The 25,937-nt window shown below is 40.1% G+C and overlaps 1 protein-coding gene across 4 annotated transcripts; it reads left to right on the top strand.

The window, feature by feature from the left end:
- Positions 1-335: 335 nt before the first annotated feature.
- LOC132140147 (gastrula zinc finger protein XlCGF57.1-like) lies at positions 336-24,646 on the top strand. Of its 4 annotated transcripts, XM_059548979.1 has the most exons (4): positions 336-405; positions 1,410-1,559; positions 19,410-19,966; positions 22,878-22,999. In XM_059548979.1, exons 2-4 carry the CDS (start codon positions 1,475-1,477, stop codon positions 22,881-22,883), a joined length of 648 nt encoding a protein of 215 aa, XP_059404962.1. In that variant the 5' UTR covers positions 336-405; positions 1,410-1,474; the 3' UTR covers positions 22,884-22,999. The 4 variants fall into 4 exon arrangements, with proteins under 4 accessions (XP_059404962.1, XP_059404945.1, XP_059404955.1 ...); XM_059548962.1 differs by lacking the exon at positions 19,410-19,966 and having other exon boundaries at positions 22,878-24,646; XM_059548972.1 differs by lacking the exon at positions 22,878-22,999 and having other exon boundaries at positions 19,410-21,110.
- The last annotated feature ends 1,291 nt before the right edge of the window (positions 24,647-25,937 follow it).

Below are 25,937 nucleotides of genomic sequence, written 5' to 3' on the forward strand. Positions count from 1 at the left end.
GTCGATGAAAACAGTCACTTCTAAATCAAAAATGAATTATGTAATGTTACATTATATAAAACACAAAATGTATACCGAATGTTTTACTTTTGCAAAGGATAGGCAACAGTTAAATGGTATTAAAATCAATGTGACATAATTCAATGCAATGGCTTCTGGTTTCTTAACAAGGTTTCTGCACTCAAACTTGACCGCATTTTGCATATACTCTTTGATTTATATTTATTTTAGGACAACCTGTATTTATTTATTTTTTTTTTTTTTACATATATCTGACCACAAATCAAATTATATGTTTTCTGTATTTAAATATCTACAGCCTACACAAGACTTTTATTTTGGCTGGGTGATCTGACGTCATGAGGCTGCGCTGCGCTGCCGTGTCTGTGATTTGTCTGAAGAAAGGTAAGTGTTTTTAAACGTTTAAAGTGTTCAAATCTATAAAACCGTTGAGGCAGTGTACTAGTGTTTACAGGCGACGTAAAATCAATCATCCATTGTAACATTGTAGTGTTTCATCCAAAATATGATTTTTTTTTATTTTTGTGAGGAAAGCGTGTCTGAAGATGATTAACAAACATGGTGCTTTTCACTTCGCTCCCTAGCCTAGATCGTGAATTAGTTTGTAGTCAACTTAAATTCAGTCACTGCGACGAGAGGAACGGAGCATTTTGAAACTCCTAGTCAACTGAATCAATTGCTTTGCGAAGTGATTCAGTGATTCGAATCTCCTCACGCTGACGAGAAGAAAAGCGCGTGAATTCCGACGAAAACAACGAACTTCAAACGTTTTCATGAAGATGTAATCTAGTAAATGGGTCATTCCTGTTATACAGTGACTTTTATGTCCAAATGATTTATGTAATCATATTTTCTCTATGGTTTAATTGTATATTTAGGTCTTCTTTATCACTTAAAAAAGGGATAATAGAAAATATAAATAGTATTTTGTATTTTACACACCTTTTCATTGATGTTCATTCAAATTTATAATGTCCTCAGTGCAAAGTAATCAACTAGCTATTTTTTGTGTCCTCAAACTACCCATAGATATTTTTTTTTTTTTTTTGAATCCTGAGCTTGAACAATATCCATTCCTAATAGTTAAACATGTCACTATTTTGGTAGAATGCAAAAAACATAAAGATCATGTAAACTTTTTTCCAACACTTATGAAGCCAAAATGTTACCGCATACCAGGAAAGACCCAAATGTAATCTACGAATAATAAAATGTTAGATATACAACACAAATACTTTCGAACTCTTCTGTATAGTTATTTTTAGTTTTAAGACTATTAACTATTACTTTGACTGATTCCCTTAGGAGTGCACTGAATACTGATCTAGGGAGCTGAGAGTTAGTTTGGATTTCTATTTCTTTCTGTCAATTATTCTCATCTTAAACAGATTGTGCAAACACAGTGAAACTCCTGCTGAAGCAGCTGAGATCCACGTGACTCACTGTTATAAAGATGGCCTTTATTAAAGAGGAGAGTGAAGATATAAAGATTGAAGAAGTATTCAGTCTAAAACAAGAAGATACTGAGGAACAAACAGGTTGGTTTTCTTTTTCAAAGCTGAACTCACTCATAGCACTTAATGTGCTTATTTTCGTCATAAATTTTTACTAATGGCAACATTAAATCTGTACTATATACACAAAACAACATTCAGTATGAAAAAAAATCATATCGCAAAATCATGAGATTTATTCAGTTCACTCTTTACAGAAAAAAAATAGAAAATGCATGTTTTATCAGAGATGACCGTGTCAAATTACTAATGCATACAAATAATTTAGTTCGGTAATGATGGTATTTTAAAAGAGATTTTGAACATTATTAAAACAGGCAGGCATGTGCACAGGTAGGGCTCAACCTGTGCAGAGCACATGCCCTTTTTTGCCCTTACACTCCGAAGTGCCCTTTTTTTTTTTTTATCAATGCTATTGGTCACCCTTCACGTCGGTCTGTCTGTTTTACAAGTATTTAGCAAATGAATTTTATTTATTTGATGTCTGTCTGACTGACTCACTGACTGAGACATGTGGGACGTCGCCTGAGAGAGAGGGCTAGCATTTGCCATCTAGTCATAGCCAATACATAGCCAACACTTAAATAGCCTGTGCATATAGTAGCATTTCATCTTTTATAAAATGCGATTTTGGCCAAATGCATTTTACCACAGGAAAAACTGAGCGCTCCGTCTATATAGCTACAAAAACTAGTTTGTAACCTGTAACGTAGATGAAAATGTAATGTGATGCCGGCAGCGGCAGGCGCCGTCGCCGTTTTAATGACGGACAAAAAAAAAAATTCACATTTGCACACATTCGCTGGTCAAAAACTATATATTGATAAGTAATACAACAACATATAATTTGTTTTTACCATCGGAAAATCATAACAGGTGCGCCCCCGCGCTGTTTCGTACTGAAACTTACACAAAGCGACGAGTGATCCTCGTCACCTAGATAACATATATTTCTAAGAAATTTCCTCTTTGATTTATGATTGCTGATACACTTAATTTATTAACATTTAGGCTAATCATGTTATGGTATACTCTCCCCTCGTCTTCACATGTATAAAATGTAGTAAAACATGGTTTTAATACAGTAATGTAGTAGTAACTAAAAAAAAAATTACAGAAGATCACTGTGAAATCTTTATATTTTATCATGCAGAATGTAATTCATGATTCATTCCAAGGCTTCATTTATTTGATCCAAAATACAGCAAAAACAGTAATATTGTGTAATATTTTTACAATTTTAAATAACTGTTTTCTATTTGAATATATTTTAAAATGTAATTTATTTTTGTGATCAAAGCTGAATTTTCAGCATCATTACTCCAGTTCAGTACTCTTCAGTGTCACGTGATCCTTCAGAAATGCTTTTCGCTGCCTTTCATTGCTGGCTTATTTTAGGGAAAGTGTAGTGAATAAGAGACCTTCAAGAGACCAACATCCCTGGTCCACCACAGTATCACATTTTTGCCAGGTAGGCGGATACATGTTGGATATGTTATAGTAACGGTATGGCTATAGTTTCTTATAATCTGGAATTGAGTTATAAGACATAATTACTTAAATTATATTTCAAAAAAGTTTGTCAAAAATACTTGACTCATTGCTCACCTTCCCCTCTTCTCAATGTCATTCATAATCATGTTAACCAAATAATAAAAATTAGCTTATAAAACTAAACAGAATAGCTAAAAAAGAGAATATATATAATTTTTTTCTTTGCAAAGTTCATAAAAAAGTGCATAAAGTTCAATAAAAAAAGAATATGGTTTCTGTTTGGTTTTATAAGCTAATTTGTATTATTTTGGTTAACACGCTTATGTATGAGTCAAGTATTTTTTTTCTCTATAAATGCAATTTAAAAAAAGAGGGAGTACACAAGAGCGATTCACAAACACAGGACCCTACAAATGTTACTGACTTTTTTGCACTTACATAAATTTTGATTACTTGGTGGTTGCAGTGCAATGTCCCGTAAAGAGAGAAATAAGAAAAAGAAGGAGAGGGAGCGACAGCAGGCAGCCAAGGGTAGCAGCTCACTTACTTCATGGATTAGGCCAGTTTGTAGCAGGGAAGAAGAAAAGGAAGGAAGTAGTAATTCAGATGTAGAGAGAGAAGCGATAGATGATGTACAAGAATTTGCTGGTGAACAATATACAGGAGCCTCTGCAGGAGAGTTACCAGAAGGAGATGCAAGAGAAGAAAGCCAGTATGGAACTGCTAGTGTAGATCAAGAGAATGTGATGGAGACCGGTGCGGGGGAATTACCTCCAGATTACTAAATAATCTTGATATAAAAAAAGGGAGGGGGGTGCCCTTTCTCAGTTTCAGCACATGCCCCTCAAAAGGTCTGTGCACGGCCCTGAAAACAGGGATTGCATTTGGCATTTTTGTATGTTGGTTCAGGGTTGGCATAACTTACATTGGACATGTTTATTCTCCATCTGTAAATGGGTAGTTGACAAATGACAAAAGTTGATAAACTTTTCCCTACGAATGTCAATAAAACATTTTCGCCAACCTTACAAAATTGTTTGAAATTGTACCTATCTAAGAGGAGATATTATTGTAACTCCCCTAATGCCAAACCTGACTCTTTTTTTAACATAACATTCATGAACACCATTCCATCTAAAACATATTCTTTTTGTTTCATTAATAAGTTTGTCTCTTTCTTCCTATTGCTTTTAATGTTGAATGTATCCAATTCCCTGAGAACCTTCGTTTCATGATATCTGTTTGAAATAATGATAGATGAATGGATCAACAGAGAAATTAATGTAAAGAGTACTTAATTATGAACTCATGACGTACTGTGTTTTCCCTACAGATGTAACCACTTGTCAATTTCTTATAAAACACAATATAGATTATTATTCTGTAATAACAAGCTTATTATGTAACTATTGTTGAACCTGAACCTCACACAGGTCTATTCTGATACTGAATAATAAGCAGTAGATCACTGACAAGCTACACAATATGGCGTTCATTATGCCAGATGAATCGCCTTTGATAATGAATGTGATATTGCGTAGCTTGTCACTGATCTACGGCTCTGTCTATTAAATGCCTCTCCATTTGAAAGCAGGTGATGGCGATTTAGCACTAATCACGGAACCAGATTTACTGACTAGATGTGCATGATCATATCGTTAGATATATCGCCCAGCCCTACACTCAGCAAGATCCCTGAATTATTTTAAGAAGTATATGGCAAAATTTCAGTTCGATTTACTTTCTCCATCGTTTTCTTAGGATCGCCTCCTTTCTCTGTGGATCCTTTTTAATTCGCTCCCTATACTGTCTGGTCCTCTCTTTTGCACTCATCTCTCCCTCAGTTCTTTCTGTTCTAAAAAAAAGTTAAGTAGCATTATAAGTAGTAGCACTGTATTTATGTATTTTATATTTGTTTATAGTTGTTACATCATACATTATAGTTATTTTAGTAACACTTCAGAACATTTCATTTAGTCTCCAAAAAACGGCAATAAACATTAAAATGCAACTCATTATTGAATTTAAAATCACCAAAACTTGTCAAAAAAGAATGAAAAGTATGTTAACAAACTTTATCTATTTGCTTTAATAGCTTCTTAAGGAGGTCTTGTCCTATTGTGTGACGAGTGTCCTATAGTGTGACAGGCCAAAGTGTCACACCAAAGGACATTTCCTGTCACACCAAAGGACATTTGAGCTTTTGTGGCAGTTAATAACAATGCTAATACTATCTGAATTGTCATTAGCAATTAGCATGATACATTTGCATAATATTACATAGTCATGCTGTTAAAAATACAAAATTTAAACTTCAGTGCTCTGAAAAGATAGTTAAATATTTGAACAATTCTGAGAGAAATACTTTCCATGTGCACTGCTCAAGGCCTTCATAGGGGTCTTCAGTCACATGACCTTGAAAGGGGGCCTTCAACTAAATGTAGTTGTCCATGATATTGCCCAACTTAATATCAGGTTTTTGCATAACACCAAAGGACATTTTTTTCTGTGACAAACTTTACGAAATTCCTACAATTTTAGAAATGTATGTATAGGAAAATTGATGGCCACTTAGTGAAATAGACACTTGCACAATTATGCCAGGAGTGTTCATTAAGATTTTTAAACACTATTTTCTTTATTTATAAAAGTTAATATTTATGATATAATGTTGTCTACCGTCACACCATAGGACGATTTTGAGATTTGGCTCAAAGTTGTAAAAAAAATTAAAATAACTCTGGCATTAAAACAACAAATTAATGTAAAACAAGAAAATGTTTAAACATTTACAGTACTTAAAATGATGAAAATGTGAAATAATTTTTTATCTCCTGTGACGGTGAAAAAGCCACGTCACGTCAACTACCCAAATGTAAAAAAAAAAACATTTTGCTGTCAGAAGTGCTGGTGTTTAGTTTCAGGATTGGTTGAATTCTACAGCATTTCCGGGAGATGTGTGTATCACGTCCTTTAACATGGCGACATTTCTATAACCCCGAAACGTGATGTTGATCAAAACGAACTGTGGTTGGTGGTTTGACATGTCGGTCTCATGGGCGGGACTTGGCCAATGAAAGCTGCCATGAATTCCAGACCTTCAGCTGTCAGTCTGTAGGTCTGGCTACGTGGCCACTATGCTCTTCCATCAACTTAGACGAGTTGATGCATACCTCTCCCGTCTCAGTGTGTGCACTCAATCGCTGTAGTGCGCAGCGCCACTATGTTAGCATTTAGCTTAGTACCATTCATTCCTTAGGATCCAAATAGGGATGAATTCCGACGCCATTTTCTAAGTGGCTAAAAAGTGATAACTATAATGTATGGTGAAATAGCACTTCGCAGCACTTCAACCTCGGTGCAATAATATCATCACTCCTGAAAAAAAAAATCTCCTCACGTTGGTTGTATTTACGGAAGTTAGAGGAGGAAGGGTTTTCAGGAGGGATGATATTACTGCGCCGAGGTCGAAGTGCTCTTTAAGTGCATTTTTATCTGCTTAGGAAATTGCCTCATTTTATTTTGTCACCATGTAACTACTTATGTAACGTCTTTAAATAGGAAAAACAAGTAGATAGGTAAATAGGTAGTTTTTAAATTCATCACTGTTTAGATTCTAAGGAATGGATGGTACTAAGTTAAACAGCAGCATAGTGTGCCATGCGCTACAGCGATTGAGTGCATGCACTGAGACGGGAGAGGTGCGTATTAGGGCTGCAACAACGAATCGATTAAATCGATTAAAATCGATTACTAAAAGAGTTGGCAACGAATTTCATAATCGATTCGTTGTGTCGCGCGATGCAGAGACGTTTGATTATTATGTAAAAAATAACAACTTTAGTTGATCGCGGAGTGGAATGAACACACTCGGTCTCTCTCGCGCACTGATGCTAGTGCTAGCAGAGTTCGGCGCCTCATAGACAGGGCGGAGCAAAAAAAAAAACGAGTAGAGGAAAGATACATGGCGGAGATAGAGGAAAGATACATGGCAGAGGCAGAGAAATCCGTGCGCCCCAAGTCATCCAAGGTGTGGGAGCAATTCACACTAAATAAACAGAAAAAGTGTGTTAACTGCAAAATATGCAAAAGCGACATGGCATGGCACGGGAGCACCACGGCAATGATCCAGCACCTGAAACGCAAACATGTTGGAGTCTTTGATGAGGAGGAAGGGAGTTCAACAGCAGGGTAAGTCACTACAGAATCCTACTTTTGTTCCGTATTGACGTGAGGAACGTAATGTCCCTGTCGCTGGTGTTTATACTCGTTATCCAGCTTGACAAGCATGACAAGTTAGCGTTAGCTCGTTAATAAGAGTAGTAAAGCAGGGGTGGTATAATTACTTTGCACTTTGCATTGCAAGACTAAAGACATGTTTTTATTCACTCGCCTTTTTTGGACCATTCATTTTTCAATCTGTTGTCATGTATAGCTACACTGCAATAAAAGCTTTTCTTACTTAGTAATTTTGTCTCGTTTCCAGTCCAAATATAAAAAAAAATCTTAAATCAAGATAACTAGACAAGAAAAATGGCATGAGAAAATTAAGTGATGCTTAAAACTTCAGTTTTTGATTATATATCATTAAGATTATTTTTCTTACCCCATTGGCAGATAATTTAGCTTGTTTTAAACTAACAATCACTTAATTTTGAGGTGTTGTTTTTCAGAAAACAAAACAATTTCTTATGCTATTTCATGTGTCTAGTAAAAGAATGAAAAATCTTGATTTAAGATTTTTTTGATATTTGGACTGAACAGGACAAAACTACTAAATTAGAAAAGCATTTTTTACAGTGTATATTGTGTGCTTTGTCCCAAATAGGTTATTAATGACAAATATATTTGTGTGTGTTGTACTTTTTAATCTAATTTTAAAGTTCTTTTATAGCACTTGGTCATCTTAAGCTGTGTTTAAATGTGGTGTATAAATGAACCTTGCACTTACTACAATGATGGTAATAATTTAATGACTAAGCTTCAAGTGAACGAGAGAGAGAGAGGGAGAGAGAGAGAGAGAGAGAGAGAGGGAGTGTGTGTTTGTGTGTGTCTTGTCTGTAATTGGTCTTTGGGTTAGGTATGCATGTATGTATGTAAGTATGTATTTAGTTGATGTAAAAATTTTGCTATTACACATACTCATACTATCTTTTTGATTCCAGAAAAAAACAGCAAACCATGAGAGGCTTCTTGATGGGAAATGCATCATGTACACCACAGCAAGCCACTATCTTGACAGATAGTATCCTCAACATGCTCGTCACTGACATGAGGCCTCTGTCAATGGTTGAAGATGATGGCTTCACTAAAATGATCCACACCTTGAACCCTGGTTACACTCTGCCCTCCAGGACTCACTTCACAAAGCTCATGGAAAGAAAATATGAAGAGACATTCAAAGAAGTGAAAACTGCAATAAACACCAACAACAGCAAACTTGCTCTCACCACTGATGTATGGACAAGTGTAGCAACTGAAGCCTACCTTGGCATTACATGCCACTACATCACAGATGACTGGGACATGCAGTCATTCTGCCTCACCACCATGCCACTGCATGACAGACATACTGCATCTAACATTGCAGAGTGGTTGGAGCAGGTAGTGGCCAGATTTGAAATTCCTCCTAGCAAAATCATTGCCATAGTCCATGACAATGGTGCTAATATCGTGGCTGCAGCAAATATCCTGGAGGAGAAGCATGGGTGGTCCTCTGTCCGTTGCACTGGCCATACTTTGCAACTTGTGATCAATACTGCGTTGAAGCATCCAAGCATTGAAAAAGCTGTCGGGGCTGCAAGATGTCTGGTAGAACATTTTAAGAAAAGCGAGCTAGCCAGCAGTAAACTCAGAGAGAAACAACAACAAATGGCCACACCAGAGCACAGCCTTGTTCAAGACATAAGCACAAGGTGGAATAGCACATTCTATATGATAAGTCGACTGCTTGAGCAAAGGTGTAACAGCAACACTGTAACAGCAACACTGTCCGACAGCTCTGTCACACAGAGAGGCAAAAGGTACCTGGATCTGAAACCAGACCAGTGGAGCCTGCTGGAAGAGCTTTCAACAGTGCTGAAACCTTTTGAATGTGTCACTGTGTTCAAGAGTGGACAGAAATATGCAACAATATCTGCAATACCTCCACTTGTGAAGGGGCTGTTGAAGTCCACCCAGAGTGCTGTCTACGAGTCAGCCCCGCTGCGGGCTTTCCAACTCACTGCGGTGCAGCAGTTGCAGGAGAGATGGAAAAGGGAGACTGCTTTCTCAGATGGAGCACCAAACACAGTGATTTTTGCGATGGCCCTTGACCCAAGGTTTAAGAAACTGAGCAAGTTTCTTTCACCTGATGAAATCCTACTTGTTCAAACTAAACTGCAAACCATGTTACTTGAAGAGAGTAGGAAGATGGATTTGCAGCAACATGGCAGTGACAGTGTTGTTATTACCTCCACCAATACTACAGCTAATGCATCAACACCTCTAGTAGCCACTCTACTTGATTCACTCCTTGGTTCTGATGGTGAAGAAGAGGATAGAGCAGGCGAAGCTGAGGATGTCCACAGCCAAGTAAGGAACGAAGTCCTCACATACTTTGGAGAAAAGAGCCTTGACAAGGAAGAAAACCCATTATTGTGGTGGAAGGCTAACAATGAAAGATATCCCATGTTGGCCAGGCTAGCAAAGTCTTACCTCTGCATCCCTGCCACCTCAACACCATCTGAGCGGCTGTTTTCTGCAGCAGGCAACATAGCCTCAAAGAAAAGAGCAAGCCTGAGCCAGGAGCATGTGGACATGCTCACATTTTTGCATTGCAATGCAAAGTGTCTGAACAAAGGGAGTGAGAGAGAGTAAGTGTGTGTGTGTGTGTGTGTGTGTGTGTGTGTGTGTGCATCTGCAGTGTAGTGTAGAGAACAAGTTCTGACATTCAAACAAATCCTGTTAAATTTTCTGATTTGTATTGTTCTTTATTTTTTATAAATTATTTATTGTTCTGGCAGCTCAGGTGGCACTTTATAAAAAAAACTAAAGTCTATATATTTGGCAGATGTAAGGCATACATGTGTATGTTTTTACTGTTAGTCCATTTTTATTTTATTATTATTATAACAACTCAGGGATGTTCAAGGAGCAACATGTTTGTGCACTTTCTAAAGATTTTAGTTCTGTTTTTGAATAAAGAGTTGGAAATGAATGCTTTTCTTGTTTTTTTGTTTTTTATCCGATTCATTGATTAATCAAAAAAATAATCGACAGATTAATCGATTATTAAAATAATCGTTAGTTGCAGCCCTAGTGCGTATCAACTAGTCTTAAGTTGAGGGAAAAACATATTGGAATATGGAAAGACAGTGTTGTTTACCCTTAAGCAGTCAGTAAAAGCTTGTAACTCCACCCGGCCTTGTTGAATTGAAGTGCTGCCAGCTGAAGGTAAGCAGCGATCTTTCTTTCTTTCTTTTCAGGATTTCCAAGTTTTTAAAGAGTTTTAAAATTATTCCTAGGTGGTTGCAAACTCCGTTAAAATTATGCTCTGATGTCAACATTGTAATTAAAGATTGAATGAATATTTTGGTGAGATGACTAGTATATTGCGTGCAATGTTATAAATTATCCTGGAAAAATATAAAAATAGACCATAACATTTCTATCTTTCTATTTTGTAATATCAATTTTATATAGTACCCATTACAGGACTTTTCAATTCAAACAATTTCTTTCTTCAACATAATGTTTCTTTTACTTGTTTTTAGTCAGACTAAGTTTATCACTGCTGTTGTATTAAAAAAGCAGCGTCTGTGGAGAAAATGTGTACAATGGTCAGTGTGTCACATGAGGGAAGAAAGCTAGTCATAGTATAGATCAGGGGTTTTCAAACTGTGGGTCGCGACCCACTTGTGGGTCACAGAATGGAACAAGGTGGGTCACACAAAGTCACTTGGCTGCAGCTAAATTTGCGTTTCAATAAAAACACACACACACACTCACACAGTTCAGTCTAGGGCTGCACGAATGTGACGAGTGGGGCGGGGCCGAGAGCCGTGGAGTGATTGGGAAATGAGCGACACCTGCAACACTCACCGGTCTCGAGAACCCCGGAGGAGATAGGAAGTATACAAAAGAGGAGCGACGACAGTGAAGGACGAGAGAGGCCACTGGGTGGCGTCTGTACTTCCCGGTCAGAGAGCACCTGTCCATCAAAAGCTCACTATCCAATCAGAGTAGATCACTGTTAACACCACCCCCATGAGATGTTTGTGTCAAAACACCAAACGAAAAACTGCGAAACGTAAGCGAAATCTGTAGCAATGAATTCAGAATCCACGATTAGCGAAAACGAATCTTTGAAAAACATTAACAAAGAATGAAGCATATTTGAAGAGCCTGTTAAATTTGTGCGACTGAGTTAATTTTTTTTCATTTTCATAGTGTTTTTCTTCTTTTGTAATGGCATATTTTTGATAGTTTCTGAAAAAGTTACGTTCAGTTTTATAAAGTTTCGTTCATTATTATTGAAACAAATGTAATTCCATAAGCAGGGCACAAATGCAGGATTAATTGTAACACTACAAGATTTAAACATTTCCACGTAACAAAATGAGTGAGTGAGTGAAGTGACATTCAGCCAAGTATGGTGACCCATACTCAGAATTTGTGCTCTGCATTTAACCCATCCGAAATGCACACACACAGAGCAGTGAACACACACACACACTGTGAGCACACACCCGGAGCAGTGGGCAGCCATTTATGCTGCGGCGCCCGGGGAGCAGTTGGGGGTTCGATGCCTTGCTCAAGGGCACCTAAGTCGTGGTATTGAGGGTGGAGAGAGAACTGTACATGCACTCCCCCCACCCACAATTCCTGCCGGCCCGGGACTCGAACTCACAACCTTTCGATTGGGAGTCCGACTCTCTAACCATTAGGCCACGACTTCCCTAATGTACAAAAGTTTGCAATATTTCCTTGATGTATCATCTCTGTTTAGAGAAAAATTTGCCAAAGTTCAGAAGTCTTTTGAAGATATTGCTGAACATTTATTTAACCATCACAAAAATAAATATATTTTTTTTATTATTATTTAAAATGAGACACATCTGTTTATTATAATTTTTTACCAATTTCACAATTATTTTAATCTCAAAACTGTGTTAGATAGCTCTGCTTTGCTTCTCATGCTTTTCTAAATAAGTGTTGGATTGTGCTCCGTTCTCGCCGACACAAACGGAAGATCATGAATGTATTTTCTGCAACAAAACACAGCAGCGCAGATTACAGTTCACTAGAGTGAGCCTGCTTCACGTTTTTATGGACACTACATATTTTAACGTCTGTAAACAAAAATTAAAACTGAAATATTAGTAGTGAAAATTTTTTATTTTTATTAAATACTTAATTTCTGTCATCAAACTTTTAAGATTAGGCTTAAAGTAATGTCAATCGTTTTCTTATTTTTTTTTATATATATATATTTTGGTGGGTCGTGAAATAGATTACACTTGTCTAGGTGGGTCGTAGAATGGAAAAGTTTGGGAACCACTGGTATAGATAGTAGGGGTTGCGCCGACTAGTCGACTTCAGTGCTCTGCCATGACCCCTTAAGCTTGATGAGGACCAGTCACTTGTCCTACAGAGGGCACAACAGGATAAAAAAAAACTTTCCACAAGGAGTTCCACATTTACGCTCTGTCTCGAAACCGTTCAAATGACAAATAAAGACATACTCCAAATCGCTCCACAAGACGTGTGATTATATTACTGGATGCTCGAAATTGAACAGGAGAATGCACATTTTAAACATCTTATTATACAGGTAAGTGAATCGCCGTTTTAATCTAAAGTGCTGCTGTACTGTAAAGCTTTGTTCACACCAAGAACGATAACTATAAAGATAATGATATTAGCATCCACACCAGAGAAGGAAATAGTCAGTTTATTCTTAGCGCACATGCGTCTGGCGCTTTAAATTCTTTAGCCTGTTACAGCAGGGTGGATTCTGATTGGCTGTCAATATTTTATGGATCATCAGCTGGATAAAAATAGTTTTCAAAGTGATTCCAATGATATCGTTACTCTGTCTTTATCGTTATAGTTGTGGTGTGTACTCTGCTATTCTTTAATATTGAGAATGATTTCTAGAACTATATCGTTGTCTTTATAGTTATCATCCTTGGTATGAACTGGCCTTAACACACACAGGCTACAGAAAGTAATAATTTATCGCAGAAATGTATTGTCAACACTGTTCTGTGATTTCTCAATAAAATAGCTTAGAAACTGAAAAATTCTTGCATATATTTATTAATAACTTAATCCCACAGCTTCGCTACTAGTAGAGAGGCTGTTACGGATCACTCGGAGACAGAGGAGTAACAGATGAGGTTAGTATTTATTGAATAGACACAAGCAGAGGAGCGGGAAGTGAGGAGTGGATGGGTGTTGGGATCCGTGCCGGGAAGGTAGTGACCACACACACGCACCGTAGGGGCTTGGAGGATCTTGGAGGCAATCCTTGGAGAGAAGATGGAAGAAGAGTCTTCGGAGGTTATCCTTGGAGAGAAGGTAAAGAGGAGTTAGTCCTAATAGTTAGCGCACAGGAATGATCTTGTCGCGAACGTGACCAGACAATGACTGGGTGCGTGTGTGTGGTTTTTATGGTGCTGTGGTGGATGACTGGTGATGAGGATCAGGTGGTGATGGTTAGAACTCAGGTGAGAGTGTGCGCCGTGATTGTGTGGAAGTGGAACCTGGCGTGTTTGTGACAGTACCCCCCTCCCCAGGGCCCGCTCCTGAGGGCTGGGGACCCCGACGTCGTGGTGGGCGTCCTCTTCCCCTGGGAGCTGGTTGGTTGAAGTGTCTGGAGTAGAAGGTTTCCAGTAAGGCGGGATCCAAGATGTCGTTGCGTGGGACCCAGGAGCGTTCCTCTGGACCGTATCCTTCCCAGTCCACTAAGTACTCCAGCTGCCCACCACGCCGCCAGGAGTCCAGGATGTCCCTGACCGAGTAGGCTGCGCCATCATCTAGGAGGAGAGGAGGGGGGGCTTCCGTCTCGCCAGGTTCTGTGGAGGGAAGAACAGAAGGATGGTGAGGTTTCAAGAGTGAGACGTGGAAAGTGGGGTGAATCCGGTACTCAGGGGGAAGTTGAAGTTTGTTGGTGACTGGATTGATCTGCTGGGTGATTGTGAACGGGCCAATGAACCTGGGACTGAGCTTGCGGCAGGGTAGACGCAGGCGGATGTCCCGGGTAGACAGCCAGACCTTCTGACCGGGTTGATACTGGGGAGCCTCGGAACGGCGAAGGTCGGCTGCCATCCTGCGTCTACGGAGCGCCCGTTGCAGTTGGTGATGGGCCGCGTCCCAGACCCTCTCGCTCTCCCGGAACCAATAGCCGACTGCGGGAACATCAGAGGGCTCTCCTGACCAGGGGAATAGAGGTGGCTGGTAGCCGAGTACGCACTGGAAGGGTGTGAGTCCGGTGGTGGGTTGACGGAGGGAGTTCTGTGCGTACTCGGCCCACCCCAGGAATTGGTTCCAGTAGTTCTGGTGGCCATGACAGAAGGTACGGAGGAAGCGTCCGATCTCCTGGACCTTTCTTTCAGTCTGCCCGTTGGACTATGGGTGGTAGACGGAGGACAGGCTGATGGCCACACCTAGGAGGGAGTGAAATGCTTTCCATACCCGGGAGATGAACTAGGGGCCCCGATCCGACACTATGTCCTCTGGAATGCCGAAGTACCTGAAGACATGGTTAAACATCAGTTCTGCCGTTTCCATGGCAGTGGGGAGACCCTTCAGAGGAAGAAGACGACAAGTTTAGAAAATCTATCCACAATAATCAGAATACATGTGTTGTTGTCAGAGGGTGGAAGGTCTGTCTTGAAATCCACTCCTAGGTGTGACCACGGGCGATTGGGAACGGGCAGAGGATGGAGTTTGCCAGATGGTAGATGGCGAGAACTCTTGGACATGGCGCAGCTGTTACATCCACTCACGTATCTTCTGACATCCGAGGCCATGTTGGGCCACCAGAAGTGTTCCCGTAGCAACGAGAGGGTTTCATTGACCCCCGGGTGACCAGTGCCAAGTGATGTATGGGTGGAGTGGATGAGTGGAGTGCGACGTGTCCTAGGGATGTACTGGTGTCCTTGTCCGGGAGGATGGGTTCGGGGTTCTCAGATCTCTCCTCGGGTGAGTAACATCTGGACAGAGCATCGGCCTTGACATTCTTTGCCCCAGGGCGGTAGGTGATGGAGAACTGGAAGCGGATGAAAAATAGCACCCAGCGGGCTTGTCTGGGGTTGAGTCTCTTGGCTGCTCTTAGGTATTCCAGATTTTTATGGTCAGTGAGAACCTGAAAAGGATGTTTGGCTCCCTCCAGCCAATGTCTCCACTCCTCCAGGGCAAGCGTGATGGCAAGTAGCTCCCTGTTCCCTATGTCGTAATTTACCTCCGCCGGGTTGAGCTTCCTGGAGAAGAAGGCACATGGATGGAGGTGGCTGGGCGTCCCCTGCTGCTGAGACAGGACCGCACCCACTCCGGTGGTAGAGGCGTCCACCTCCACGATGAATGGCAGATCAGGGTTTGGATGCACGAGGAGTTGGGCGGTCATAAAGGCCAGCTTCAAGGCCTGGAAGGCTTCGGTGGCGGCAGGAGTCCATGACAGGGACTTGGGCTTCTGACGAAGGAGCTTGGTTAGAGGACTGGTGATAGTACTAAAATTTTGAATGAATTGTCTATAAAAGTTAGTGAAGCCAAGGAATCGCTGCAGTTCCTTTATGGTGGTAGGAATGGGCCAATCCCGGACAGCGCTTACCTTCCCCTCGTCCATCCGGATGCCACTGCGGTCGATGGTATAACCAAGGAACTGAGGGTTGGTGGAATGAACACTTCTCTGCTTTTAGGTAGAGCTGGAAATCCCTCAGGCGTTGCAAGACCTCCACAATGTGGCGTTGATGTTCAGCCTGGCTCCAGGAGTATATCAAGATGTCATCGATATAGACTAGGACGAACTGATGGAGGAAATCCCGGAGCACCTCATGCATGAAGTCCTGGAATACGGAGGGGGCGTTTACTAGCCCATACGGCATAACACAGTACTCGTAGTGACCAGTAGGGGTGATGAAGGCGGTCTTCCACTTGTCCCCGTCGTGTATCCGGATAAGGTTATACGCGCTGCAGATGTCCAACTTGGAGAACACAGTGGCACCACGGAGATGTTCTAGTGCCGCTGGGACGGGGGGAAGAGGATAACGAAACTTCTGTGTTATCTTGTTAAGGGCTCTATAATCAATACATCAAGGCCGTAAACCTCCATCCTTCTTGGCCACGAAGAAGAAACTCGAAGCAGCAGGGGAGGTAGATGGGCGGATGTATCCTTGAGCCAGCGCTTCCCTGATGTACTCCTCCATGGCCTTCTCCTCAGGAACGGATAGGGGATAGATCCGTCCCCTAGGCACAGATCTATAGCACAGTCCCACGGCCGGTGTGGAGGCAGCTTGGAGGCCCGCTTCGGGCACTGAAGGGGGCGTAGCACTGGGGTATGGAGATGGACTGGTTCTTGACTGGGCTTTCAATCGAGCTGGAGTAGACTGGTAGTGGTTCGGGGGGACGTTCCACTGGAACAGGACAACCGGAGATGCATGATTGAAAGCAGGCTTCGCCCCACTTGAGGATTTCTCCTGTCTTCCAATAGATCACCGGGTTGTGCTGCTCCAACCATGGGCGCCCTAAGATGACGTCAGCAGTGGAATCCTCCAGAACCAGCAGATGGATGTCCTCGCGATGTAGGAGTCCTGTTTGGAGGGAGATTGGGCCCACGCTGTGGCGTACATACTTCTTGCTTAACGGCCTGCCGGTGATTGTGTGGATCTGGTAAGCGGCCGGCGTGGCCGCGGTTGGAAGCCTGAGCTGACGGCAGAGGGCGCCGGAGATGAAGTTGCCGGCTGACCCAGAATCGAGGAGGGCGGAAACTGGAAGAGACACATCAGCCGCAGTAAGTGTCACAACAGTGGTGATTGGTTTCATTTGGTATCGTGAAAGAAGGATGGCACTCACCATGGGACGTGGAGGACGAACGGGGCACCCAGCTATGGTATGCCCCGAAGCTGCACAATATAGACAGAGATTCTGGGCCATCCGTCTTTGACGCTCTGCTCTCGTGAGGTGGTAGGAGTCCACCAACATGGGCTCGCTGGCTGGTTCTGGGGAGCTGACGTTCTCTGGTCGGCAGAGCGGAGAAGAGGAATGCGCCTGGCCCTGGTGCTCTTCTAAGCACAACTGCATACGAGTGGTGAAGCGGATGGACAGCTGAATGAATCGCTCGATGGTATCCTCGTATGCAGCGAGATGCAACCGCACTCTGGGCTCCAGTCCTTGGCGATAGGTAGTGAGAAGGGCCTGTTCATTCCACCCACTAGAGGCCGTCAGAGTTCTGAACTGCAAGGCATAATCATTGACAGACATATTCCCTTGTTTCAAGTTGTATAGTCGCTCACCTATCGAAGAGTCCCAGGCAGGTTTGCCGAAAACTTCCTGGAAATGTTCGATGACGCTAGAATATGACTGGGTTACAGGGTTATTCTGGGTCCAGAGAGAATCTGCCCACTGTAATGCCTTGCCTTGCAACTGGGAGATAATGAAAGCTACCTTAGATTGGTCCGATGGATATGAGAGCGGTTGCATCTCCAGGACCAGTGAACACTGAAGCAGGAAACCGCTGCATTCCTCTGACGAACCAGAGTAGGGCGCTGGCCGTGCCATGGGACTGGCGTGCATGGCAGGTGAAGGAGGGATGACGGAGTCAGCGGAAGTGCTATACAGAACCAATATTTATTTAGAGGTTTAAAGTAGTTTTTCCTCCCTTTCAGTTTTTTTTTTTTTTTTACGTGTTGAATATTTGTATTTCACGTTTCATTTAATCTTTAAATTACTACAATACAAAACATTTTATTAATCAAAAATATCTACAGCAACAACATTAATATTTATACAAAAAGCTAAATAAATGTAAAATGTGTAATGTTTCCAAATATAGGACAGGAGTCATGTCAACTTCTCAAACTACCCTTTTAGTAGGTTTATAAGCTGTTTAATAGCTACAGAGTCAAGAATAATTCATTGGATGTTAATTCATGTTAACTAATGTTATATCAAGATAATTTATAATATGTTATCCTCATATAGATTATGAAATGCCTGCTGACAGTGTGGTTTATCTATGCAGTTACATAGAAATATACTCAAACTGATCACTTGCGATAATAATAAATTTCCTATAGAGTTGTATTTATTTAGACGTTTATTAGCAAAGTAACGGTTATATAGTAAATGTTAATACAATTCAGGGTGTTTTAAACAAGTGAATCTTGTTAAAAGTTACATGCGGTCGCCGTGCTGGAGCATTTCCTGAGCATCATCAACCCGCTGAGTGAGCAGCATTATGAAAGTGGCTTCATGAGACTAATGATGGGCAAATTTCCAACCGAGAGAGAAATAAATTCAGCGCATTTATTTCCATGATTGATGATTCATGGCTACATATTATTATTTATTTATTAATTACGTCTTTATTGGGACAGGACTTGGCGCATTATTTAACGTGACTCCATGAATTGGTCTCTATTTCTTAGAGCCAAGCTGCATAAACTAAATATCTGCATTTATGTAATGTATCTAATTTGTGCATAACTGGCTGTTATGTTAAATAAATTTGACTACAGCAAATGAAGTACCTGTATACCGTCATTGTTGTCTCGTCTCCCAACAGATGCGCTGCAGTGGCAATCCAGCACACAATTCTAGATGGCGGCATTTATCCGTGAATCTGATATTACAAGACCAATATCTTATTTTGGTAAAATGCTTAAATATCGGTAAAATGATGTATTGATCAATGTCTAAATGCAATCATGCTCACTAATGCATTCATATGAATGTAATCTTTACTGTGCTAGTATATCTGTATAATATAATGACCCAAAGACAAAAGAACTGATAAAAATTAGCTGTTATAGGAGCAATAACCATGTGGCCAGCGCTGTCATATGCCATAGCTGTGCACAAGGTGTTTGTCACAGCTCCAGACTTATTTGTTCATTAATTACTTCAACTGCGACTAGTCGACTTTCGCTTTCATCGCATTAAAGTCGTCTTTAAAAAAAATCAGAAGTCGTTCAACCCCTAATAGAAAGTGACAGCACAGATGGAGAGAGCAACAAAAGAAAGAGCAAGAGAAAATGACACTGGAGTGTAGTAAGAACAATGTTTTAATGAAAAGATCGGGAATTGATATTTTTTGTATAATGAATGGATACATAGCACACATTTCATGGCAGTAGTACACACGTTTACATGCACTGTTCCTTTTTTGTATTTTTTAAGATTCTTGTGATGACACTGAGGAGGATACAGTTGGAGGAAGAAAGAGAAAGAATGAATGCAGTTGGAAGAAGTGTGTTAATAAAAGGCGAAGAATGATGGGACAACCATATGTTGGGATTAGAGGGAATGAAGAAGTTAACATGAAGCCCCGGGTGATGGGACCAAGATGTCAGTCTGCTGGATGCATAACGTCCTCCAAGCGTCACTGCAGTACAATCGGAGAAGCAGACAGAGAGAACATTTTTAAATGTTTTTGGGAGAACATGAACTGGGAGGAGAAAAAAATGTATGTTCGTGGTTTGGTGGATGTTGTCCCTGTAAAGAGGAAAAGGGGCTCTGACAATTCAAGAAGGTTATCTACTCTTTTTTACTTTTTAAGAGTTGATGGACAGAGAAGAAGGGTGTGTAAAAGTTTATTTTTGTCAATGCTTGGATTAGGAGAATGGTCTGCTCTTAACTGGGTGCAAGACGCAGGCAATACACAGCAGAATGCAACGTCACACCTCAGGCGTGAGGATCGTGAGTTCATGAGGAGTTTTCTGCAGGATCTCCCCAAGGTGACTTCCTGCTACTGTAGGTCATCAGCATCTAAACAGTATGTAGAGCCTGTCTTTCAGTCCATGATTGGCCTGTATAAAGTCTACCATCGTGCTGCTGAGGAAAAGATGCTGAGGCCTTTCTCAAGGCAGGTGTTCTCAGAAGAATTTAAGCAGCAGAGCCTCAGCCTTTACCATCCAAAGAAGGACCAGTGTAAAACATGCTGTTCCCTTAAGACTGGTAACTTGCTAGATAATGAGTGGCAGGTCCACTTTCTTAAAGAGGAAGAGGCCTGTGTTGTAAACATGCAGGACAAAAATGACACAAGTGTCAAGACTGAAATTAAAAGTGAATGGTGAAAAAGGATTCCGCTTGGTCTTAAAGACCACGTTCTCATATCAAAAAACAGTTTGTTCAAAAAGAATGATTCATTTCTCAAGTTTAGATTTGGCTATCTGTGTGGTCTAGGTGGTCATACGGCATATGCCTTTGAGGCATCTTACTTTCCCTTATGGAATGCTTTTTACGAAGATACAGGACAATTTTGTATTATACCGAATGGTTGGCAACCCTAGTAAGTTCTAACATTTTGTAATCGATATGTAAATTGGCTTGCCAGTGTAAAGATGATAAAATTAAGTGCATTACAATAGTCCAGTCTACAGGCCATGAACACAAGAACTAGATACAAATCTTCTAGATGCAAAATGTTTTCTAAAAGCTTCTGTGTATAGGGTTTTGGGCCAATAAGTAATGTATCTCAATTTAATGTATGAAAATGATTGGTTATCGTTTCTATTTAATATATATCTGTAACACCTTAATTTACACAATTAAGAAATTTATCTGGTCTTGATGGTAAAATAAAACTGAGTATTATCATAAAAATGGAACCTTAAAACTCACAATATAAGAAGCATTCTTATGTATTTGTTATAGAAAGCCATCTGAAGTTTTTCAGTTTTTTTGTTTGTTTTAGTTTTTCCGTTGTGAAAATGGGGGCGGGTGAATATTAGTTTGGGAAAATTAATCATTAATACACAGACAGCAAAATGTGGTTAGTTTTTTTTCTTCTTTAACAATTCTAACCAAGCCTACACATTACAGTAAGTGAGGTATGGTGTATTATAATCAAGTCACTGTAATTAGGCTGTAATTACATAAATAAAAGTATGATCCACTGCATGATTCAGAGTGAAGTGTGTTGCTTTGTTCATTTACACAAAAGTTGTTCCACGTGATCCAGTGTTTTCAGTGTCTCAGTGTGCCTTGTTGGCAGTAAATACAGTAAATTCTCACTCTGACTCTGAATATTCTGTGAGTTTGAGATGTTTATATAAAGAATTTGAAAACAAAACATTTCTACCCCGGGGCTGCAAAACTCAGGGTATGTTTACACAATTACGATATGCTAACAATTGGAACGTTTTTCCTTTGCATTTTTGAAAAGTTTCAAATGCAGTAAAGAACACTGTCAAAATGATCCCCATTCACATAGATCCTGGAAAACACTGTAAATGCCGTATTACTTAGGCCAGGCCAGTAGTTGGCAATGTGATTTTGTAAAGAAATACTACAAACATGACATCAGCATTTACACAAATTAAAATTTTTGTAGTTTATAAAGACACGACAACAAAACTGTTTTCAAAACCCATTTTCAAAGTTAGCTTTTTCAGGACCCCAAAATGCAGTTATGATGTAATTGCCAAAATGCATAGTTTTTAGTTGAAAACGGTGTTTTGTAATTGCACCTTCAGTAGGGTTGTGACGGTGGCAGATTTTTACCACCGAGGTGGTAATGGACCAACTACCACAGGACGTACGGTGTTGATATAATTATTAATTATATATAATGTATGTATAAACATATATATATTTATGTGTGTGTGTGTGTATGTGTGCGCGTGTGTACTTTTGAAACCAATAATAAATTAGGCTCAATCTATAAAAAATATGCATGTTTATTTTAACAAAATACACAGCTAAATACACTGTCTAGCGGAGGCGAGTGTCGGCGCGACATGACAAAAAATACTATAGAACTCTTTACAATTAGTGACATGACACAACAAATCCCCGATAGTCAACTGCCTTTTTATGAGGTATGACATAAAGTCCAAATGTCCTGTAGACAGACTCGACCTGTTGTGACGTGACCGTGACGCTTCCGGTGTAGACATGGTTCAATGTTCCGCTGCCAGGCAAGCGGGCGCATTAACTCTTCATCTGCAAAGGCTCTTTTTGAAATGGGAACCGTTCTTAACATCTACCATTTATTGCCGTCTCGTTTGTATTTGTGAAAGCCCCACCAAACCTGACCAGCCAGGCGTTTGCGATCACTGGAACTTGAAGACACATGTACAAATGTGGATGGGTGACATGAATGGAGATGACTCCAGATCGCAGATGTAGTATTTGGTTTCCCAACAAGGTCCATTACCCAACAAAAAAATTAACAAAACACAAAAATCCTGCACTAAAGAAAAAACTGTGTATGGTGTTTGATCTAATTTGTGAATTACCATAGACTTATATTCTAAATAAAAAAGTTTTATTTATAAATTTGTATTGCTGTTATTACGCTTATATACAAAACTTTGTATTATGTTTGTTATAGAGTGTGTGACATCACATGCACTACCGCCAGTGGCAGTAGACAATATGATGTGCTTCAACGACCATCATTTAGGGCCACAGCCATGCAGAGTTTAGCTTCAGCCTTAACAAATCAAGTCCTTCAGGCTTATTTGAAAACATGGTATATGTGTTTGAGAAGGGTTGGGACTAAACTTTGCAGGGCAGAGGCCCTGAGTTTTGCATTTCTGATCCCAAATTTATAATGAGTGTTATATATATATGTATTTCAAAGTATGTCTGTTGCTTTTAAATGGGGAACTTTCAACTTGTGTTTGTCTCTTTTCGCCCCAGACCTGATGGTGCTGAAAGAAGAGAGTGAAGTACTACAAGAAATGCAAGACAAAGATCAGTATAAAAAACGTCATGATTTCATAACTGGACAAAAATCATTTAGTTGCTCAAAGATTGTAAAGACTTCCTCAAGGAAAAGTGCTCAAAAGACAAGAACTAGAAGTAATTTCAGCTGCCAACAGTGTGGTAAGAGTTTCAATAAACATGGAAACTTCAAAGTGCACATGAGAATTCACACTGGAGAGAAGCCTTATACATGCCAACAGTGTGGAAGAAGTTTCACTCAACAAGCAACCCTTAAAAGCCACGCAAGTGTTCACACCAGAGAGAAGCCGTACACATGCAAACAGTGTGGAAGCAGCTTCAGTAGGCAAGGAAGCTTTAATAGACACATGATACTTCACACTGGAGAAAAGCCTTACATGTGCAAACTGTGTGGAAAGAGCTTCACTCAAAAAGTACACCTTAAAGTCCACATGACAACTCACACTGAAGGAAACTCTTTCACCTGCCATCCCTGTGGGAAAGGTTTTAACAGAAAAGAAGACCTTGAAGTCCACATGAGAGTTCACACTGAAGGGAGCCCCTTTACCTGCCAACAGTGTGGAAAAAGTTTTAACAAAAAAAGAAACCTTATTGCACACATGAAAATTCACACTGGAGAAAAGCCTTACTTATGTACTCAGTGTGGGATAAACTTCAACCAAAGAGGAAACTTTAACAGGCATATGAAAACCCACACTGTAGAAAACTGTTTTTCCTGCAAACAGTGTGGAAAAGGTTTTATTCGAAAAGGAAACCTTAAATACCACATGAGAATTCATACCGGAGAGAAGCCTTACACATGCCCTCAATGTGGAAAGAGTTTTACACATAAACAGACTTTTAAAGTCCACATTAGAATTCACACCGGAGAGAAACCTTACACCTGTGAACTGTGTGGAAAGTGCTTCACTCAAAAAGGACACCTTAAAGTCCACATGACAAATCACACTGAAGGAAGCTCTTTTACCTGCCATCCGTGTGGAAAAAGCTTTAACAGAAAAACAGCCCTTATTTCCCACATGAAAATTCACACTGGAGAAAAGTCTTGCACATGCCTTCAATGTGGAAGGAGTTTTGTGCATAAACAAACCCTTAAAATCCACATGAAACTTCATACTGGGGAGAAGCCTTTCACATGCCTTCACCGTGAGAAAAGTTTCACATATCGAGACCTGGAATGTAATTTGCAAGCTCATTCTGGAAAGAAATTGCAGAGTTCTGAATGTGTGAAGAGGTTTAGGAAAAGGAGACGTCTTAAAAATCACCTGCACATTCACTCTGGAGAAAGGACATTTAACTGTGGTCAGTGCAATAAAACTTTTCTTTTGCCATCGCATTTACAGATACACCTGAAAAGTCATGCGGATGTGAAACCCTATTTTTGTTCTGTGTGTAGAAAGAGTTTCAAATGGCCCAGCAATTTAAAATGGCACCAGAAAACGCGTATCTGTAACATTAAGGCTGCATTCACACTGCAGCTGAATGCGAGCCAAATCTAAATATTCCTTAGTCCAAAAATTTGATTCAGATTGGGGAACCCCATCTATTCTCATTGTTAAATTTGTTTTTCAAAGAGTCCCGTGCGTCTTCATTGGTCAATCTCTGTGTTGACTGTATATACTAAAAGACTTTGTAGTGGCAATGTTTTTTGACTACGTGATGAAGTCTGTATGGGTTGAAATGTTTCTTTTTTCTTTCTACTATTAAAATAGTGATTGAGAGTATTGTGACAATGTGCTCTCTTAGTTTTTTATTAAAGGGGTCATGACATGTTAAACCAAATTTCCTTTGATCTTTTGACACAAAAGAGGTCTTTGTATGCTTAATACATTCTGCATGTTTCATAATGCTTTTTTTACTGAAACTGAGGACATTTTACGTAATAACCTTCAAAAAATCATTTTAGATCCAAGGTGCAAGGTCACATAAGCTAGGCAGAGTCGTTTGGATAAACACGCCTCAAGAGCAAGACATCAACATTGGCCCTGCCCACTGGACTTCCGCTGCTTAGCAGTTTGACACCTGATTACATTTAATATCTGTGTCGCGTCGCTTCAAAATCAAACCGAAATTACAATTACTACTGCTATCTTGTCTACACTGGACACAGTATACAGATGTGCGTTCGCTTTCTGACACAGTCCACGTGTTCGAGTCTGTGGTCAACAGGACAAATGAAGTGAAAAAATATACACTTTCATTTGGTTTAAACGGCTTGTTCTCATCTTTGTACAGATATCAGAAGCTTTGTCTTAATTTTAATGTACATTTTTTACTTTATTTTGCAAACACGCCCCCCACCACACACACACACACTGATAAAACAAATTAAAAATAAAATATAAAGATTACAGACACCTTGCTTGCCTCAACTTTCTTGCAGCATGTAAGATTTCACCAGTTATAAATAAGAGTGAACGTTGCACTGAAAATAAATAACTATACATAAACTTGAGTGCAATAGGCAAGATGTAGCAAATGTAATACAACAATGTAATACATGTGCTATACTTTCCGCATCCGCTATAGATCCTTTGCCCATGACGTCACCCTCTACTCGCGTGAATTGTGAATGCCATGATGGACGGCAGAAGAGCTATGCTGTAGGACGGATGGCAAGCCAAACGAGTACGAGTTCGTGTTCGTTCGTGTAATAAAATGGTTTTTTTTTTTGTTGTTGTTTTTTTTTTTACTTGTAAGCACAGTGCAGTGTTAACCACTTCAGCTGTTATTTTGATTTTTTGAGAATTAGGCATATGCAATATTGGACCCACCGGTGGGTCCCCAGAGTTGATGTGGTTAATGGTCAAACTGTGTATTTACAATGTTAAAGTGCTGACAACAATAAATATTCTTATTAGGAATAAAACTGCGTCGTTTTTTAACTGTGCAGAGCAGTAACGTTAGCTGAATAGTTAGGCCTACTACGCTACTGTAATTTTAATATTGGTCATTGTGGTGGTACTTAGACAGCCAAATATTTTCTGAGGTGGTACTTGGTATAAAAACTTATAG

This window comes from Carassius carassius, chromosome 1 (genome assembly GCF_963082965.1).
Source record: "Carassius carassius chromosome 1, fCarCar2.1, whole genome shotgun sequence".
NCBI lineage: Eukaryota > Metazoa > Chordata > Actinopteri > Cypriniformes > Cyprinidae > Carassius > Carassius carassius.